The sequence below is a fragment of the Carlito syrichta genome, unplaced genomic scaffold (genome assembly GCF_000164805.1).
Source record: "Carlito syrichta isolate Samal-C Ts95f unplaced genomic scaffold, Tarsius_syrichta-2.0.1 Scaffold308186, whole genome shotgun sequence".
Taxonomy (NCBI): Eukaryota; Metazoa; Chordata; class Mammalia; order Primates; family Tarsiidae; genus Carlito; species Carlito syrichta.
Genome location: NW_007252282.1, coordinates 696,057 through 714,787, shown reverse-complemented (window position 1 = coordinate 714,787; position 18,731 = coordinate 696,057). Strand labels below are relative to the sequence as shown.

Here is an 18,731-nt window from a genome sequence, read left to right as displayed (position 1 = left end):
CCAGCTGAGGTGACCTCATGTCCTCCAGTGAGTGAAAGTTTGGGACATCTCCTCTTAAAGATGGTGGCTTTCTGGCCCAGTTCACAAGGAGTGCAGTGGATACTTTTCTGCTTGACAGAGACCTCAAATTCTGCAAAAGCTCAAAAATGACAACGGGCAACGATCAGGGGTTAAAGTTGCCAGATTTAGCACCAACACACCCATCCTCACACACAAACAGCAAAATGTGCAATGTTGGGACATATTTCTACTAAAAAAGTATCAATTGCTTATCTGAAATTCAAATGTAACTGGACGTCCTGTGTTTTATTTGGCGAACCTCCCAGGGAGGAGAGAATAAGCAGGGGCCCTGCCAGTACCCACTTGACTGTTTGCCATCTCTTCAGCAGCAACATGCAGGCAGGACCTGGGAAGACGGACTTTCTTCCTGACTTATAGGTTTACCCTGGGAAAGAAGAGAAAGCAGCTCTCTCCCTTGAAACAGAGTGGGCATGGTGCCTTGAAGCACAGTGGGCATGGTGGGCTTGTCCAGTCATTGGTTTTTCTTATATGGCATCTCCACAGTCATGGGCAGTTCCAATGATTTAGCGCTTGTGAGAAAGAGCCTCTTCGCCAAAGACGTGTTGAACATTGGGTGGAGCAGATACCAGAGCAGGCCACTATCTCATAGTCTAGACCCAACCCCTTCAAGAATGAAGGCCCCTTTTAACATCAAAAAACATCTCCAAGTCCTCCGTGGGAGTCCTACAGCTGATGTGTGTGGTTTAAGAAAAGACACACACACGTGTGCGCTTGCAGAACCCTTGCTGTCATTCCTTGCCAAAGCCCTTAAGCTGGAGGAATGAAGGCAAGAATCTGGTGTGAGACCACCAGCCCAGCCTCTGGTTGCTTATTCCTGCTCCCCACCTCCGGGATGCTCATATATTCTCTCGTCTCTTTCTTTCTTTCTTTCTTCCTTCCTTCCTTCCTTCCTTCCTTCCGTTCTTTCTCTCTCTTCCCCCCTCCTTCCCCCCTCCCTCCCTCCCCCTCTTCTTTCCTTTCTTTCATTCCTTCTTCTTTTTTATTTGAGACAGGTTCTCACTATATTGCCCAGGCTAGTCTCGAACTCCTGGGCTCAAGTAATTCTCCTGCCTCGGCCTCCCAAAGTGTTGGGATTACAGGCCTGAACCACAGCACCCAGCCTCTGGTCCCTTTTTTACACTCCTATGATAAGCCCTCCCCACCCTTCAAACCCACATGTTCTAGAAAGGCTTCTCTGACAACTCCAGGCAATCTTGAACTTATGTCACACTGACACTTGGACCACCAGTTGAGCATAAGAGAGCTTTGTCTTTCCCATAGACTACGGGTGCCTTAAAAAAAAGGGCCTGCGTCTGGTTCCTCCATGTCTACCCTACTGCCTAGCAGAGGGGTGGGCCTTTTGGTAAGCCCTCAGTGATGCTTGTAGAATGACTGGATGGAGAAGGCTGTTGACGAAGGACTGTTGACTGTAGGCCTACAGAAGCAAGCAGGATACATCCCCTACCACAGGGTCTCTCCTGAGGCAGCTGTTTACTCAGTCTTAGGGACGCAGGGAAGCAGATGTGTTCCTTCCACCAAGGAGACTCCATTCTTGGGAATGATAGAGTGGAAGTGGACTCAGATTTTTTAATCTTTCCCATCGTCTAATTGTCTTCCCTTTTTTTTGAATCAGAGTCTCACTCTGTTGCCCAGGCTGGAGTGGAGTGAGGTGGCACAATCATGACTCACCACAGCCTCGACCTCTAGGGCTCAGGCGATCCTTCTGCCTCAGTCTCCCAAGTAGCTGGTATGTGTATCACCACACTCAGCTATTTTTGTAGAGTCTCACTATGTTTCCCAGGCTAGTCTCAAGCCTCTAAACTCAAGCAATCCTCCCGCCTTGACCCCCCAAAGTGCTGTAATTCCAGGCATGAGCTACCACACCAGGCCCTCTAATTGTCTTTCTTAATGGGCAATGTCCACAGCCAATACTAGTGTAAGTGAGGGACCTTGTAGTTATCTACAAGAACGCTAGACTGGTGACCACTATTTCTTTCAATAACTCCTGACCTTCTCTTCAGGACATATCAAGGATTCCATGCTACTCCTGGACAGTCATCTTAATGTACCCAAGAATCTGAGGCTACAACAGGATCTTTCAGGTGTGCCCCCAAAATACCATCTCCTGCCTGTCTTCCCACCATTTTGGATTCAACAAGGAAAGTCTTTTGAACCAGGTACATTTTGATTTTATGACCAGTTCTCAAATATTTGGATTTTTGACATCTTAAAATGGAGTTTCCCAAACTAAGGTCTTGGGATCCTGGGTTGCATTGCCCTCATCTGTTAAATGAGGGTATTAGTCTTAATCAGTGCTGTCCAGTGGTATTTTTGCAAAGATGGAAGGTTCTATAAGTGCTGTCCAATGTAGTAGCCATTAGCTAAATCTAGCTACTGAGCACTTAAGATGTAGCTAGTACAACTGTAAAACCGAGCTTCTTATTTTCTTTAATTTTAGTTAGTTTATGTCTAAGTATCCACATGTTACTAGTGACTACTGTGTTGGTCAGAGTAGGTCTAGATGCTAGATTTTAGATGCTCTCCTTAGTGTGTTTCACTTATAATATTCTTTAATCCTACGATTTTTGTGGCAATATAATGTAGTAAGAAATATACACATGGGGATCCCCAAAAAAACTGGAATTACCTTTTTGGAGGGTGGGCCCCTTGTAGTACAGGCTTTACCCGCTAGGAACCCATCGGCAACAGTGTACCAGCAAATGTTGTTGCAAGAGACTGTGTTCAGCTTCAGTGAATTCTTTTTTTGGGAGATTCTTTCAACGTGTTTACCCATTCCTTGACGAGTGATTTATAAGCACACCTGCCCACACCACACTGAGTGTTCAGCAGTTTTTAAACAAAAATGCCATGACTCCCATGCTCCACCCAATCTCGCCAGAGCAACCTTTTTTTTTGTTTCCCGAATGAAACAAGTCCTCAAAGGGAAACATCTTGTCAATGTGGAAGAGGTGAAACAAAACAAAACAAAACAAAAAAATAGCAGAAGCTCTAAAAGGCATCAAAATTGACGAGTTCAAAATCTATTCTGAGCAGTGGAAAAATCATCTTGATAGGTGTATGGCATGAAACAGAGAATACTTTGAAGGTGACTGAAATTTAAACATGTAAGAATAAATATACAATTTTTATTAATAAATTTTGGGGCTTTGGGGGTCTCCCTCATAGATTTTGAAGCCAGAAATCTATATTGCAATGGCTGTTCTCTCGCTTACTAGTTGTAAGACCTTGAGCAAGTCACTTTGCTCATCTCTGTAATGAACTCAGTAAGACCTGCCTTGTTACTGTATGGAAAATTATTGTGAGCTGTCTGTAAATTGTTCAGTGCTACAGGGATTTACCTGTCAGTATTATTCTTTGAAACTCGAAGCATTTAAAGGGCCAGAAGTTGCCTTTGGTAAGGGAGATGGGAAAAGATGACTGGGTAGCAATAACAGGCAAAGACCAGGGCCTTGGTTGGCAGCAGAGTTCTTGAGAAAATAAATGAAAAGAACAAGAGCCTAACAGAACCCACAATTTTTCTGAAATGGAAAAGGAATTTTCTAGAAGCAGTGACAGTGCCTGACCAAGTCCTATCCTTGGGATAAGTAGAGAATCTGGCTTACTGAATGAGTGGAGAGGAGCATGGCAGGTGCCATTAAACATGCCACCCACACACTGGTGTAAGCCTTGACTCTGACACCAGGGAATTCTGGTTCTAACCTGGTCCACACGTGGTCTGTCTGGTTAGGTAACTGTATTTCTCTTTGTAAATTCATACTCTGATCTGTATATCAATCTCTATGCACTTTGCTAATGTGGGTCAACATCCCTGAAACCAGTTGAGTCTGGTCTAAAGAGATCGAGTTTCTGGGCCACCCATGTCCCAGGGTGTGGTGCCCATCCTTCCCCAGATGGCCCACTATCTTGCCATTGCCCATGACCGCTCTTTTCAAAATCCTGCTGTCTCCGGTTAGTAATCCTGGACTTTGATGCCCTGGAGTCCCAAAATACTGCACAGTGGATGGCAGCACTTCCATTTTATGAGTGGACTAACACTGCACACCTAAGGGATAGAGTGACCTTCCCTAAGTGATGTCATGTGCCAAGGAGCTGTCACCATTGGACAGAAAGCAGAGAAGTTGTACAGAATCGTGATTAAATAGGTGCCTCGCACCAGGTTTCAAACCACGTGACCTCTCTGGGCCTCATTTCCTCATTTATAAAATGGGACTGACCATACCTACCATTACCTCACAGGGTTGTATGTTGGAGTTAAATGGGATAATGCAATACCTGGCACACGGAAGGTGCTCAATAAATGTTTATTATTAACCTCCTGAGCTTGGGTTTTTTAAGCATAATTACTAATTGTAATGCCCAATTGCCCATGATCACAGGGGCCAAACAGATCATTTTTTAAAGAATCCAAAGGAGCACAGAGGCTGGCCCCAGCACTCTAGCGGATATTTCCATGGGTTTTAACTTTACTACCATTGGCCTTCCTCTCTGTGCCAGACACTCATTCTAGAAAAGTAGCAAATATCCTGCCAGACCCTCTCACATGTGATGCTGGCCACATCACTGACGCCTGCTGTATCATCTGTCAAATGCAAATACTGGCAGCTGCATTCCCTCCTCCCAGGATTGCTGTGAAAGACTGCAGGAGAGGACAGAGGCTCAAAGTTCTATTCAGCTCTAAATTGCCACCCCATGCCCAGTGTTTGCATCAGCTCAATCCATACTTGAGCTACAGAGAGACTAAGACTTATGGTCTCTTTTCAAAACTTCAACATCAAATACTTTGCTTGCAAAGCCATTTCTAAGAAGCACAGACAGACAAGCCAGATAATGGTGTTTCCTGAGAAAAATCCTATTTCCCCTGGTATGAGTTGAGTCACAGATTCAAACTCTCCTGGGTTATAGCCAAAGGAGAGATCATGCCTCTGTATCCCCTACCCACAATGCCCCTGCCCCAACTCAGACCATCTGACTTGAGACTTAGGAAGAGAGCAGCCTTTGGCTGGAGTCTCACTTCCTCCACCCTCAGAAATGCACTTGGTTCCAGGTGAACCTGACCAGGAAGAATGGACCTGGGGTCTGGCTTGATCCCAAGGATCGTTCTAGAATAGCACAAAAGATCTTAAGTGCTGCACTCTGTTATGGAGTGGAGGTCCCCTTGGGGACAGGCCTAATGTGGCCCTGGGCCACTTTGGACTGAGGAATCCCCGAGGTCCGTCAGCCCTCTCCAGGTCACTAACACCTGAGCAGACCCTCCCGGCCTAAGTCTGAGCCTGGATCACTTTCAATAGTACCCTTAGCAGCAGTTCAAACCTAGAGCAGCCTTCAGGAGCCGAGGGCTGAGGACAGGGGCTGGAGGAAGGGAGGAACCCCACACATAGGTGTTTGACTCTTGACCCTGTGACACCGGAGATGAAGGAGACGAGGGTGGAGAGCAAGGAGGAGAGGGGAGTCTAATTGGGGAGAGGGAAGGCTCCCAGAAGTTCACTTCAACATACAGGGCCCCAAGGCCTCCAGAGCCCCTGGTTGAAAAACAACCCCACCTTGTTTCCAGAGCTGAGAATGCAGGTATTGCCGAAGCCTGGCTCCAAACAAGGAAGGTTTGCCAGACCCTTTCAGCATTAAATCCACTTTGATTAAGTGGTGAACATTGCCACAGGACTCTTCAAACTATTGATGAAAGACTTGCTATGTCAGAGTCATCCGTTGACTCAGATTCTTCCCAAGGATCGCAGACAGGCTGCATCCGAGAACTGAGCGGCAGCCCCCACTCCCCACACTCGGAAGAGGATTTTCCACCGTAGGTAGCCAGAGATGGCCCAGGACAGCCACAGGCTGGCTTCTGGCAGAGCAGGTCAGCCATAGCATGGCGGGGCTGCAGGTCACACCACCTCCATCACCACCCTGTGTTCATCCACCAGCCTGGTGCCATTCGTAAGGACATGTTACCTTATGTGTGCTCCAGAGACCTCTGGGAGAAAGCGAGGGCAGGACATCAGTTTCCCCAGGTGTCCCCATTTTACTGATAAGAAAACTGTGTCTGAGAAATGAAGACTCAGTCCTGAGTCTGCCGACTCCCAGGGCAACTCTGTGGCACTGACCCAGCTGTCCTGTCCGTGGAGGCACCATCAGAAACAGAAATTAGGGGGGAGGAGGGTCAAGGCCTGAACACTTCTGCTCAGAGAAGCAGGACGGGAAGTAGCTTGGAGCAGTCAGAGCTCCGTGCCCATGTCTGGGGTCACATACTGGCCCACTGCTCACCTCTGCAGGTCAACAGGACCCGGATGAAGGGGACACCGAGGCTGGCGGACACACGGACCAGGGCCCCGTAGCTGAGAACCACAGCAGTCAGGGGACTCACCTGCTGCCACTCGGGAAGCAGCCCCGGCAGAAAGATGAAATCCGGGCAAAGGTACGATTTCCAGTGGGCCCCCCTCTGTCACTGTCCTTGACTTCAGAGAGGATCTCCCTCTTGTCACCATTCCTCAGGACCTCTAGAGAGGAGTTCCTTTGACCCATTCGACCACTGTTTCTCAAAGTGTTTCCTGGGAACCCTGATGTTGCAAGATGCTTCATTTTTTAAAAGGGCTTTGGGCCGGTCTCAGTGGCTCAACCTGTAATCCCAGCACTTTGGGAAGCCAAGGTGAGTGTATTGCCTGAGCCCGCGGGTTTGAGACCAGCCCGGGCAACTTGGCAAGCCCTTGTCTCTACAATAAATAAATTTAAAAAAAAAATAACTGAGTGTGGCAGCATGCCCCTGTAGTTCCGGCTACTTGAAAGACTGAGGCGGAAGGATCGCCAGAGCCCAGCAGGTAGACACCGGGTGGCCGTGAGTATGCCACTGCACTCCAGCCTGGGCAATGGAGTGAGACTCCAACTCAAAAAAAGAAAGGACTTTGTAGGCAAACACACTTGGGAAATACTGCATGGCATATCCTCCCCCAGAAATTCACATGCACATGTAGACATGGAGCAATATTTTAAAGAGTTTTGTTTATTATTGTTTCTTTTTAAAATCAGGGTTTAAAAAAAAAAAAATAGAGATGGGGGTCTCACTATGTTGCCCAGGCTGGTCTCAAATTCCTGAGTTCAAGCAATCTTCCTGCCTTGGCCTCCCAAAGTGCCAGGATTATAAGCGTGAGTCACCGCGCCCAGCCACGAGAAATTCTACAGTGAGTCGCCAGGTGAACTTTGTTTTTAAAATTTATGTAACCACAGATCCTCCCCCAACTCTTCACCCACCTAGGCAGCTATAACCTTGTTTAGAAAAAGAGAAAACTCTTGGCCTTAAACTTGAAAAAGCTTTGGTTGGAGTATTGCCTCTTATTGGCTGTGACAAGCCCATCCAAGGAACTCAATTAGCTTGGGGCCTGAATGGCCCCTTCTGTAAAACAGAGCTGTGATCCTGTCTATTTCTCAAGGTTTTTCTGAGGATTAAATGAGCTAAAATGTGGAAACCCTTTCTAAACTCTAAAGCCTGTGTGTATGTGTGTGTGTGTGTGTGTGTGTGTGTGTGTGTGTGTGTGTGTGTGTGTGTGTTTGTGTATACAAGAAAACAGTTATTCAGAGCCACGTAGACCACACCTGCTCCCATCTTGAATAAACTCATTTGACTTACAAGACAGTCAGACATGAGAGAGAACAGAAGCTGGGAAAAGAACCACGTAGTGGACGGGAAGAGGGAGGGACATTTTGTGATAGATAAAGACACCAGTAGTAGCCTTATATTTTGATTTTTAGTTTTCTTTCTTTTTCCAAAAGAACACTATATGTCAGGTGTGGTTAAATGTCATTCTTTCTATCACCAATGATAAAATGAGTTGGGCCTGGCGGCTCGTGCCTGCAACACCAGCACTTTAGGAGGCCAAGGCCAGAGGATTGCTTGAGCCCAGGAGTTCAAGACCAGCCTGGGCAACATAGCAAGACCTCATTTCTACAATAAACCAAAAATTTAGCCAGGCGTGGTGGCATGTACCCGTAGTCCCGGCTACTCGGGAGGCTAAAGCAGAAGGATCACCTGAGCCCAGGATGTTGAGGCTGTGATGAGCCGTGATTGTGCCACTCCACTCCAACCTGGGCGACAGAGTGAGACCTTGACTCAATAATAATAATAATAAATGTCTTATTGTAATAAACAGACATAGAGACTTTGCTATTATAGTCTTATTTTTCCTCCCAGTCTGCAAAAGAAAGTCCATCCTCGAAACCCAAAGTCTAGCGCCAAGGACTGTTAGGACCCTGCTGTGTCCCTTGCTGTTCGCCTAGTGACAGGAATGTGTTTCTGTCTTCCCAGAACACATCAGAAGAGAGTCACCTTCGCATGCAGGCTTCAAAGGAAAATCACCAAGAACAGCAGCACAGTCCCAGGAAAGCCCTCAGACACCCCTGCAGTGGCCACTCCCACATCGCCTTCTACGAAGGCGCCTTCCCTATTAGGAAGGCAGATCTCAGCGGTAAGAATCCAAGTGTGGATCTGGGTAAACCTAGTCACGCAGGTTCATTTGAAAACACTTTCTCGTGCCATTTACCTCAGAAAATAACAGTCACAGCCCAGTTAGACGTGAGAATAAGACTCTGACCAGCTCCTCTCTGCCAGGTACCCACCGCACACATTCTGAAGTCACTATTGCCTGAGTTCAAATCATCCCAGGCTTACTAGTGAGCAAATTACTTCATTTGACTGAGGCTCAGTTTTCTTACCTATAGAACGGGGACAGTAATAGTCTCCACCTGGGGCTACTGTGGGGATAAAGTGAGTTCATGCATATAAAATGCTTTGCACAATTATTTTCCCATACTTAGTGCTCAAGACTTATTAACTGCTGTTCTTGTTGTCATTCTCCCCATCACCTGACTCGACCAGCAAGAACCCAACCCAGTCAAGGAGCCTGGGGCTCCTTGAACCTGCCTGTGATGGCTGGCAGGGGGTCCCTCCAATATGTTCCCTGCCCTTGTCCCCATTAACCAAAAAGTGATACAAGTCAGAAGTCGACTGTTCATCCCCACACCCACAACTCATGAGACTTCATTCCTGTACTGTTTCTACAGACAAACAAGGGAGTACAAAATTCCCCAAAGCCAGGAGCGACTGCTGGTCCCAGGAGCCTCCTGCCAGAGGATGCCTTTTCCCGCCTGTGGTGTCTGCCTCAGGCTCAGAAAAAAACACCCCTGGAGACATGAGGAAGAAAAAGGTGGGATATGGGGGCGGGGGGAACGTGTGTATGTCTGTGAGGTCAATCCCAATCTAGAAACAGGGTGACCCAAAGGGATGTCTCAGCAGAGAACTTGCCTCTTCAGTGCCTGGGCTCACCAGGTGGAGCTGGAAGCAGAATCATTCGCTAAATGTTGAAGATCCTGAAGTGCTGGGGACTCAGCTGCTCCCAGGTCCACCTTGAAGCCTGCACTGTTGCCACATTCTCTCTGGTGGCCACAGAGTCCTTTGTTCTGCTAAGGGGCTGGGCACTGTCTGTGAACACGTGAGCCACAGATTCACTTCAGCCTCAACATGCTGGAGATCCCGAATCCGGCGACGGTTCTGCTCTGTTGAAGGTCCATCACCTTTGAACATGTCAAATTTATCAACCTCCTTCAGAAGTCAAGTTCACTTTCCTTCTTAGAGATGTCCTTGGCTGTCTCTGGCCTGCTCTGCCTTGCAAGTCTAGATGGGTCTTTGGTAGTTTGGAGGCACCTGTGATGAGTGGGAACAAGCAAGGTCCCAGGATGTTCTGTCCCTAGCAGCTATGGGAACGTGAGCAGGTCACTCACACCCTCCAAGCCACAGTGGCATTATCTGTGTGCACAGATAATGCCAACCTCACAGGGCTGATAGAAGGATGAGAAGAGGTGAAGCCCTTTTAGCAAAATTTGCTGTGTCTGACTGGGGTCTCAAGTAATGTTGGTTAATTGTAAGGATTCGTGTCACCTGCAGGGGCCCTAGACAAGCCATGGGCACTCCAGGTAGCCCTGGCTCCTGCAAGGGAGGTTCTTTCCGGGCTGTTAAGGATTTTTTCAGATTTCCCGAGTCTGAGTTGATCCAAACCTTCCCATCCACACCAGAAGGGCCTTTATCCTCCCGGCTTCCTCTGAACCAGGAGCAAACGGTAGGCCTGACCCGCCACTCCCACCACAGGCCCAAGCAAAGCCCTCAATCTCACACCTGGGTCAGCCCAGAACAGGGCCAGTCTCAGAGGAAAGGAGACCCTTCCCTCGACCCATGCACACAGTTTAACAGAAGAAAGCGAACTTTCTGCTCTATTAAAGCTCTGTATAAATCTTTAATTAGAATAAAGAAATTAAGTCTTGGCTTGTTGGCCATACCTCACACAAATCAGTTGAGTTTCCACGTAGATTTCAAGGCAAACCTTGTCAAACAAAACACACAAGGTCAGTATTCAAAAGAGGGCAGCACAAGGGCAGTGACACTTAGACACAGAAGGTCTCTAGGAACATAAAGCTCCTATGTGTGTGCGTTTGGCTAATCATGTTCTTAATGTCTCAAAATTATAAATATTACCCTGCATATATTTGGTTGCATTTCCTTCCTCAATCAACTCTAAATGCATAGGACGCTTACGTATGTTTCTGCTCTTTTTTTTTTCTTTTGGGGCACTGAAAAACCGATACCAGAAGGGCCCCTGTCTTCCCAAGTTCCTTTGGACCAGGAGGCAACAGGAGACCTGATGTTTTTATTTTTCCTCCTGTGAGACTGGACTCCTGAAACCCAGCACACATACACTTTCACAGAGCCAAGTTCATGTGTTCACAGTTGCAAACTAAAAGGAGACATTTTCAGCAACTTCTGAATAATTGGAAACAGGAGACTCTAACTACTACCCCCATTAATTCTCTCATATATGACGGGGATTCTAAAAACCCAGAATTTATTTTTAAAGAAATGTGAATTTAGTCTTACATGTTTAAACTCCAGTCACCTTCAATGTTCTCTCCATTTCATGCAATACACCAGTGGAGATGCTTTTCCCACTGCTCAAAACAGTTTTTGAACTCATCAATGTAAATGCCTTTTAGTGCTTCTGCTGTTTTTTGTTTCACCTCTTCCACACTGGCAACACATTTCCTTTGAGAACTTTCTTCATTTGGGGACACAAAAAAGGTCCATCAGGGAGTGATCGGGTGAATAGGGAGGATGGGGCACAGGGGTCGTGCCATTTTTAGACAAAAATTGCTGAACACTCAGGTGGTGTGGGCAGGTGTGCTCATAAATCACCCATCATGAAATAGGCAAACATGTTGAAAGAATCTCAAAAAAAGAAAAATTCACTGACGCTGAGCACAGCCTCTTACAACAACGCTAGCTGGGAAACTGATGCCAATGAGTTCCTAGAACACTTACCTAGTGGGGAAGCCTATACGATAAGGTGCCTGCCCTCCAAAAGATAATTCCAGGTTTTTTGGGGTGTGTGTATATGTGTGTGTGTGTATTCATGTGTGTATGTATGTATACACACATTTGTGTGTGTGTGTATTCGTGTGTGTGTGTATATACACACACACACACATTTCTGGACAGAAAAAACTGGACCAAATTAGTCACTGCTTCTAACACACAGTGATTCTTTTTCAGGCATGTTCATATTGCAGAAGTGTGGAAAAACAGCTTTTTTACTAGTGGCTAGATAACACTCTAATGAGAGGAGACTCTACTCTCAAAGAAATGTTGTAGAAATAATTCAGGTCTCCAACTCTCCTGTAATCATAGACATTAGCTCACTGAATCTGCACTTACGATCACTCCTGTTATACAGAGGGAGAACTTGAGGCTTGGCAGCTCATGTCAGGAAAACGTACACCTGTTTCCTGCCCTTCTTGCCCCAGAGCCTGAACACTCAATGTTCTGCACTTCGCTGTTGTTCCTTAATGACATGTGCAGAGATTTCTCCCTATTGGTGTGTAGAGATCTCAGCTGTGTCCTTTCAGTCTGGCTCGTTTTCCCTGGCTGCCAGAAAAAGAAAGACTGTAGAGGTCCTCTCTGAGGCCCTCAAGTGAACCATGTTTGTAATTCTCAGAGGAATCAGAGACAGGATGACCAGGGGCACATGCGGGGCTCCCAGGAGACCAGCAGCACCAGCTGGCAAGTATGATTAGCTGACTTCTCCCCTGGTGCAAGAGATGCAAGGATATACAATATCACTTGCCCCTGTAGGCAGTAGGGTTTGGATACCTGCCCTGGTGTTGACCTTGTTTTTAAATTTTCTCCAGGCACCCAAGACTTTGAAATTACCTCCTATCTCAGAAGAACCGCCCAGAGTTCTGGACCCCCTGGGGTGCCCATTTAAAGCCAAGGAACCCCCAACAGAGCTCTTCATCTTCCCAGTAGAGATTCATTTCCACACCCACCACCCTCTAAAAGAAAAACCCCACAGAAGAGGTAGGTCCAGTGTGCATGGATGCTCCTGTGGGAACTCGGGCAGGCCAGGAAGGACTGGGACATGGGGTCCTGTCAACCCAACACATCCCTACATCATGGCTGACCTACCCCAGGGCCACGCCCTTCAGAGAAGGTCCAGGCATGGTGTCTCCTCCCTGTAATTCCAGTATTTATGGAGACCAAGGTTGAAGGATTGCTTGAGCCTAGGAGTTTGAAACCACATAGCAAAACCTTGTCTCTACAAAATTTTTTTTAAAACTTAGCCGGGGCATGGTGGTGCATGCCTGTAGTCCCAACCACTCAGGAGGCTGCGGTGGAAGAATTGCCTGAACCCAAGAGGTCAAGGCTACCATGAGCCATGATCATTGTGACCATGCCACTGCACTTCAGCCTGCATGACAGAGTGAGATCCTGACTCAAAAAAAGAGAAGGAAGGAAGGGAGGGAGGAAGACCACCTATTGGGTAAAAGTTCGCTATGTGTGCACCGAAAGCCCAGACCTCACCACTATGCAATATAATCTATAAAACACAACTTCACTTGTATCCCTAAATCCATAAACATAAAAATTTTAGCCGGGCTCGATGGCTCAGACTGTAATCCCGTGCCTTTGGGAGGCTGAGGTGACTGGATTGCCTGAGCCCGCGGGTTCGAGACCCGCCTGGGCAGCGAGACCTCATCTCTATAATAATCAAAAGATCAGCCGGGCGTGGTAGCGCATGCCTGTAATTCCGGCTACTCGGAAGGCTGAGGCGGAAGGATCGCCGGAGCCCATAGGTCAAGGCTGCGGTGGCCGGGAGCGGCCACTGCACTCCAGTCTGGGCGACAGAGTGAGATAAAAATTTTAAAATATTTTTTCAAAATAGAAGTGAAAAGGGTGAAATCTAGAAAGACATAGGTCTCTTCTGGTCACATTCGATTAGGCTTTTTAAATACTTCTTAAACCTTCATTAGGCAGTGCATTCTTTTCAACTGCAGAAGAGAAAGGAAGACAGCATATAGGCATAAATCTGCCCAGCACACCATGGCCGTCATAACAGTGTAAGAATTGTCAGGCAATTTACAAAAAAATAAGTACAACATAAAACTAAGCCAGGTGTGGTAGTTCACACTTGTAATCCTAGCACTTTGGGAGGCCAAGGTGGGAGGATCACTTGAGCCCAAGAGTTCGAGACCAGCCTGGACTACATAGCGAGACCTCGTCTCCACAATAAATCAAAAAATTAGCCGGACATGGTGGCACCCACCTGTAGTCCCAGTTACTCAGGAGGCTGAGGCAGAAGGATGGCTTGAGTCCAGGGGTTAGAGGCTGCAGAAAGCCATGATCACACCACTGTACTTCAGCCTGGGCAACAGAACAAGACCTTGTCTCTAAAAAAAAGAATAAAATGAAATAACAACTAAAATTGAAATTGGGAAAAGAAAAAAATCCTGGTTAAAAGGTATAAAGAAGGCCAGGTACAGTGACTCACACCTATAATCCCAGCACTTTGGGAGACGGAGACAAGAGGAGCCCAGGGGCTCGAGACCAGCCTAGGTAACTTGGTGAGACCTCATCTCTACAATAAATAAAAAATTAGCTGGGTACACACCTATAGTCCCAGCTACTTGGGAAGTTGAGGCCTCAGGTCACCTAAGCCCAGCAGGTCAAGGCTGTGTGAGCTATGAGTGTGCCACTGCACTCCAGTCTGGGCAACAGAGTGAGACTCTCACACACACACAAAAAAGAGTAGAGAATAGATGTTATCAGACATCTGGGATGAATTCGTTGCTTTATGTAAGCACTGGATTTAGCTGAGTTCCCTAGCAGCCAAAGTAAAAAGGATATCTGAATCTTTGCATCTTCATTTATAAAAGATAAACGTTTGTTCAAAGAGTTATTTTCCTGATTTTGATCTAGGTTATTGTGTAACAGAAGACCTCTACAATCCTTGCCAGAGCAGAGATTTTGTGCTTCTAAGCAAAGTTCTAAGAGAGTATAGGCAAGGGAGAGATCAATTCCAAGTACAAATGTAGGGAGGATTTTTGGAGGGCTTCTGAGTGACCTCTCACCCTTTATCACAAGGAATAATTCCTTCTGACCTTCCTCAGTCATTCCATAGGCCGCCTGCCATAATACATTGTTGCTCCTGGGACATCTCTGGGCCAAAGACAGTCCCAATTCTTTTTTTTTTTTTTTTGAGTTGGAATCTCATTCTGTCACTCAGACTGGAGTGCAGTGGCTGCTCCCAGCCACTGCAGCCTCCACCTGCTGGGCTCCGGTGATCCTTTCACCTTAACCTTTCAAGTAGCTGGGACTACAAGCGCGCGCTACCACGTCCAACTAATTTTTGATTTATTGTAGAGATGAGGTCTCGCCAAGTTGCTCAGGCAGGTCTCGAACCCATGGGCTCAGGCAATCCACTCACCTCGGCCTCCCAAAGCACTGGGATTACAGGCTGAGCCACCGAGACAGTCCCAATTCTAACTTTTTTTTTTAAATTGGAGTCTCACTCTGTCGCCCAGGCTGGAGTGCAGTAACACACTTACAACCACCCCAGCATCGACCTGCTGGGCTCAGGCAGTCCTTCTGCCTCAGCCTTCTAAGTAACCGGAAATACAGGTGCACGCTACCATGCCCGGCTAATTTTTTATTTATTGTAGAGACCAAGTCTCGCCAAGTTGCCGGGACCGGTCTCAAACCTGCAGGCTCAGGCCATCCACTCACCTCGGCCTCCCAAAGTGCTGGGATTACAGGCTGAGTTACCGAGCCCAACCTATTTCTAACTTTTCTAGAAACTTCAGCAGAAACTGCCACTGATTTCTCAGAGAGTTTTTTCTCCTGGGAACCACATAGGCAGCCATTTTGTTCTAAAGCCATTTGAAATTCTCACTATGGGAAGAACACCTGATAGTTGAGCTTAAAAGGCCAGTCAATGGAAGGGGGCATAAAGAAATTACCTAGGGTGGCAAAAATGTTCTAAATCTTGGTTGGTTGTGTGGGTTACACATTTGTCAAAACTCATTGAATTGTAGGCTTAAGATCTGTGCATTTTATTACATGTAGCTCTTAATTTTCCAAAGAAAATGACTCAGCTTCTACAAAAAAAAAACAAAAAAACACTAACACAGAGTGATTTAAAATATAAGTCTTTCTTTCTTTTTCTTTTTTTCTGAGTTGGCATCTCACTCTGCTGCCCAGGCTGGAGTGCACTGGCATGATCATTCCCCACCGCAGCCTCAGCTTCCAAGGCTCAGACAATCCTTCCACCTCAGCCTCCCAAGTAGCTGGGACTACAGGCACGTGCCATCACGCCCAGCAACTTTTTAAGTTTTTTGTAGAGATGAGGTCTTGCTATGTTACCCAGGCTGCTTGCTCTCAAACTCCTGGACTCAAGCAATCATCCTGTCTTGGCCCCCCAAAGTGCTAGGATTACTCCTGAGCCCAGGAGGTGGTCGAGGCTATAGTGAGCCATGATCATGCCACTTCACTCCAGCGTAGGCAACAGAATGAGAGCCAGACTATCTTTTTAAAAAAAAAAAGCTCTTGCAGAAATCACCTCTGATTGGCAAGGTTGGGTCATGTGTCCACTCCGGAACCAGTACTGCGCTGAGGCACTCTGCCACCCCTGTCTTCAGTTCCAGGCCCATCCCCGGAGTCTGTGAATGCACACAGCTTCACCCAAACCACATGTTGTCAGCAGGAGATGGGTAGGTCCCCAAAAGGAAGAGATACCCGACAAAGACACAGACATCTCTACAACTCTGTCTCCTCTTCGTCTCCTAGGTGCTCTACACCCTGAGTCGGTACCAGAAGCAGAAGAGACCAGGCCTTCATGGAGGTCTCCCCTGAAGCATGCGTCCTTAGAGAGGCCACGGGAGCTAAGAGTACATCTCCCAGTGGACACCGGCAGAGACACACCTTCACCTCAAGGTGGCTGCTCCCACCCGCCAGCATCCCTTGGGAATCTCACTCTGAAGGGAAGCCAGGCAAGACACATACAGGCCTGCAGCCTGGAGGAAGGAGGCTGGAAGGGAGGTTAGTCCATCCTCAGCCACTGAAGATGTCTCTTGTCCAGGCAGCAGCTGCCTTCCCTAGGGTGTGGTGGTGAAACTAACTCACCAAGTCATCTTGCTACTAATATTTTCTGATTGCAGATGTAAAATGACACCAAACTCACTAAAGCTCTGCTGCATGTGCATGCCCTATAATTAAGCCTATATCTTTAAACCATGAAATTTCATTTCTAATTTGTTTGTAAATAAGGATTTATTCATGAAGAAAATCCATAATAGCAATAAGTCTTCACTGTTACCCAGTGTGGTGGCTCACGCCTGTAATCCCACCACTCTGGGAGGTGGAGGCCAGAGGATTGCCTGAGCCCAGGGGTTCGAGACCAGCCTGGGCAACATGGAGAGACCTTTCTCTACAAAAAATAAAAAAAATTAGCCAAGTGTAGTGGCATGCACCTGTAGTACCTGCTACTTGGAAGGCTGAGGCGGAAGGATCGCCTGAGCTCAGGAGGTCAAGGCTGCGATAGCCGTGATCGTGCCACTGCACTCCAGCCTGGGTGACAGAGTGAGACTCAAACTCAAAAAAAATCTTCATTCCAGTTTTTCAAAAATATCCTATGGACACTTGAAATTACATGCGTAGAACATCTAAGAGTATATGTTCACTAGGCTGGAAGATTGGCCATATTTAGAAAGCTCCCTATTTTCAGAAAACTGAGCCTCCTTTTTGGAAGGCATATACAAGATGACAGTGTCACCAGCGTCGAGTGATCTCTGCCTACTGGCATCAGAAGTAGAAAGCCTCACATTCATGTGTAGGGTGGTTCCTGCTCTGCGCTGGGCACTGTTCTTAGTTTTCAGCATGTGTTCGGTCAGGTCCTCCTCATAACCACCCGTCCTCATTTTACAGATCAGAAAACCAAAGCCCTGAGAGATGAATACCTTGTTAGAAGCCACACAACTCGAAGGGGTTGGAGATCAGGCCTTCGAGTGCCAGCATCCATGCTCTTACCCACGATGCCCCACTGCCACTCAGAATAAACCAAACACCGAGCCTAGTCAGGACATTCTGAAACACCTGGGTTCCAAGAACATCCTTTGATTCTTGGGACAGAGGTTTATTTGGTCAGTCTCTCTCTCTCTCTCTCTCTCTCTCTCTCTCTCTCTCTTTTATCTCTTATCAGCACTTATCTACTAAAATATTCTCCCTCCTAAGCACAATACAACATTCACATTCAAGAAAGTTAAAAGTGGTATAATAATATTTTCTCATTTAAATTTCTCTAATTATACCAACAATGTGCCTTATAAAACCCAGAATCCAACTCAGGATCATGCAGTCACATCTCTTTAGACTCTTTCAATCTAGAACAGTTTTCCAGCCTTGTTTTTATGACATTGACGTGTTTGAAGAAGATAGACCAGTGGCTTTGCAGAATTACCCTCAACTGGGATTTGTCCATTTTCTCGTAATGAGACTGAGAGCAAACATTTCTTGCAGGAGTATCACACAGGTGAAGCTTGTCCTTCTGAGCACATGACATCGAGGGACATGGAATGTCCATATGTTCCAATATAGAGGATGTTAAGTGTTACTATTTGGTGAAAGCTGGTGTCTGCCAAATTTCCCCATTGGAGAGACTTTTCTCTTGTGTGATAAATAAGTTGTCAGGGATATCTTGAGGCTGTGTGTGAAGCCAGTTTTTAAACCCAAGTAGCAACAGTTGTATTGAATATGAAATAAAGACCACGCTCTGAAAGAGAGGAAGCCAAGCCTCAGTCACCCAGATTCCTGGACTCCAGCCTTCCTAGAGCAGTCCCTGCTGGAGCTGGGAAGAGGGAGGAGAGGTAGAGGGTAGGTGTGCCTCAGGGAGTGTTGTCCCCCATCCCGATGCCCTCTGACTATTATCCGGAGGTGGTACTTGGTACCTTCAGTGCCTTGAGGAAAGAATGTGACCCTTGGCTCTGCCTCACAAAATTGCCTTAGTCAGAAATCTGTATCCACTAATCCCATGAGCTCCGAAGCTGGGGTCTCCCTAGCCAGAGCCTTCAGATCAAGGGTGGAAAGAGTCAGCCTCCCTGGTCCTAGGACCTGTCCCTTGTCCTGGGATCCATCTCAGGGTCTCACCTGCAAGGCAGGAACAATCAACACCAGACTCCACTCTGCCTATCCTTAGCAACTGCCCATTTAAAGGGCCACTAATCTAGTCAAGAGTAATTTTGGCCACCGGAGACATCTGCTCCCTGCCCCTTAGCAGGGCTGGAAAAGAGGG

At 46.9% G+C, this 18,731-nt stretch overlaps 1 protein-coding gene across 1 annotated transcript in view; it reads left to right on the top strand.

The window, feature by feature from the left end:
* Positions 1 to 18,731, top strand: part of KIAA2012 (KIAA2012 ortholog) — a 120,359-nt gene that overhangs the window by 15,990 nt on the left and 85,638 nt on the right. Inside the window, 6 exon segments of the mRNA XM_021716118.1 lie at positions 2,082 to 2,237; positions 6,348 to 6,490; positions 8,372 to 8,531; positions 9,127 to 9,269; positions 12,298 to 12,466; positions 16,232 to 16,378. Of these exon segments, the coding sequence (XP_021571793.1) occupies positions 2,082 to 2,237; positions 6,348 to 6,490; positions 8,372 to 8,531; positions 9,127 to 9,269; positions 12,298 to 12,466; positions 16,232 to 16,378 (918 nt within the window).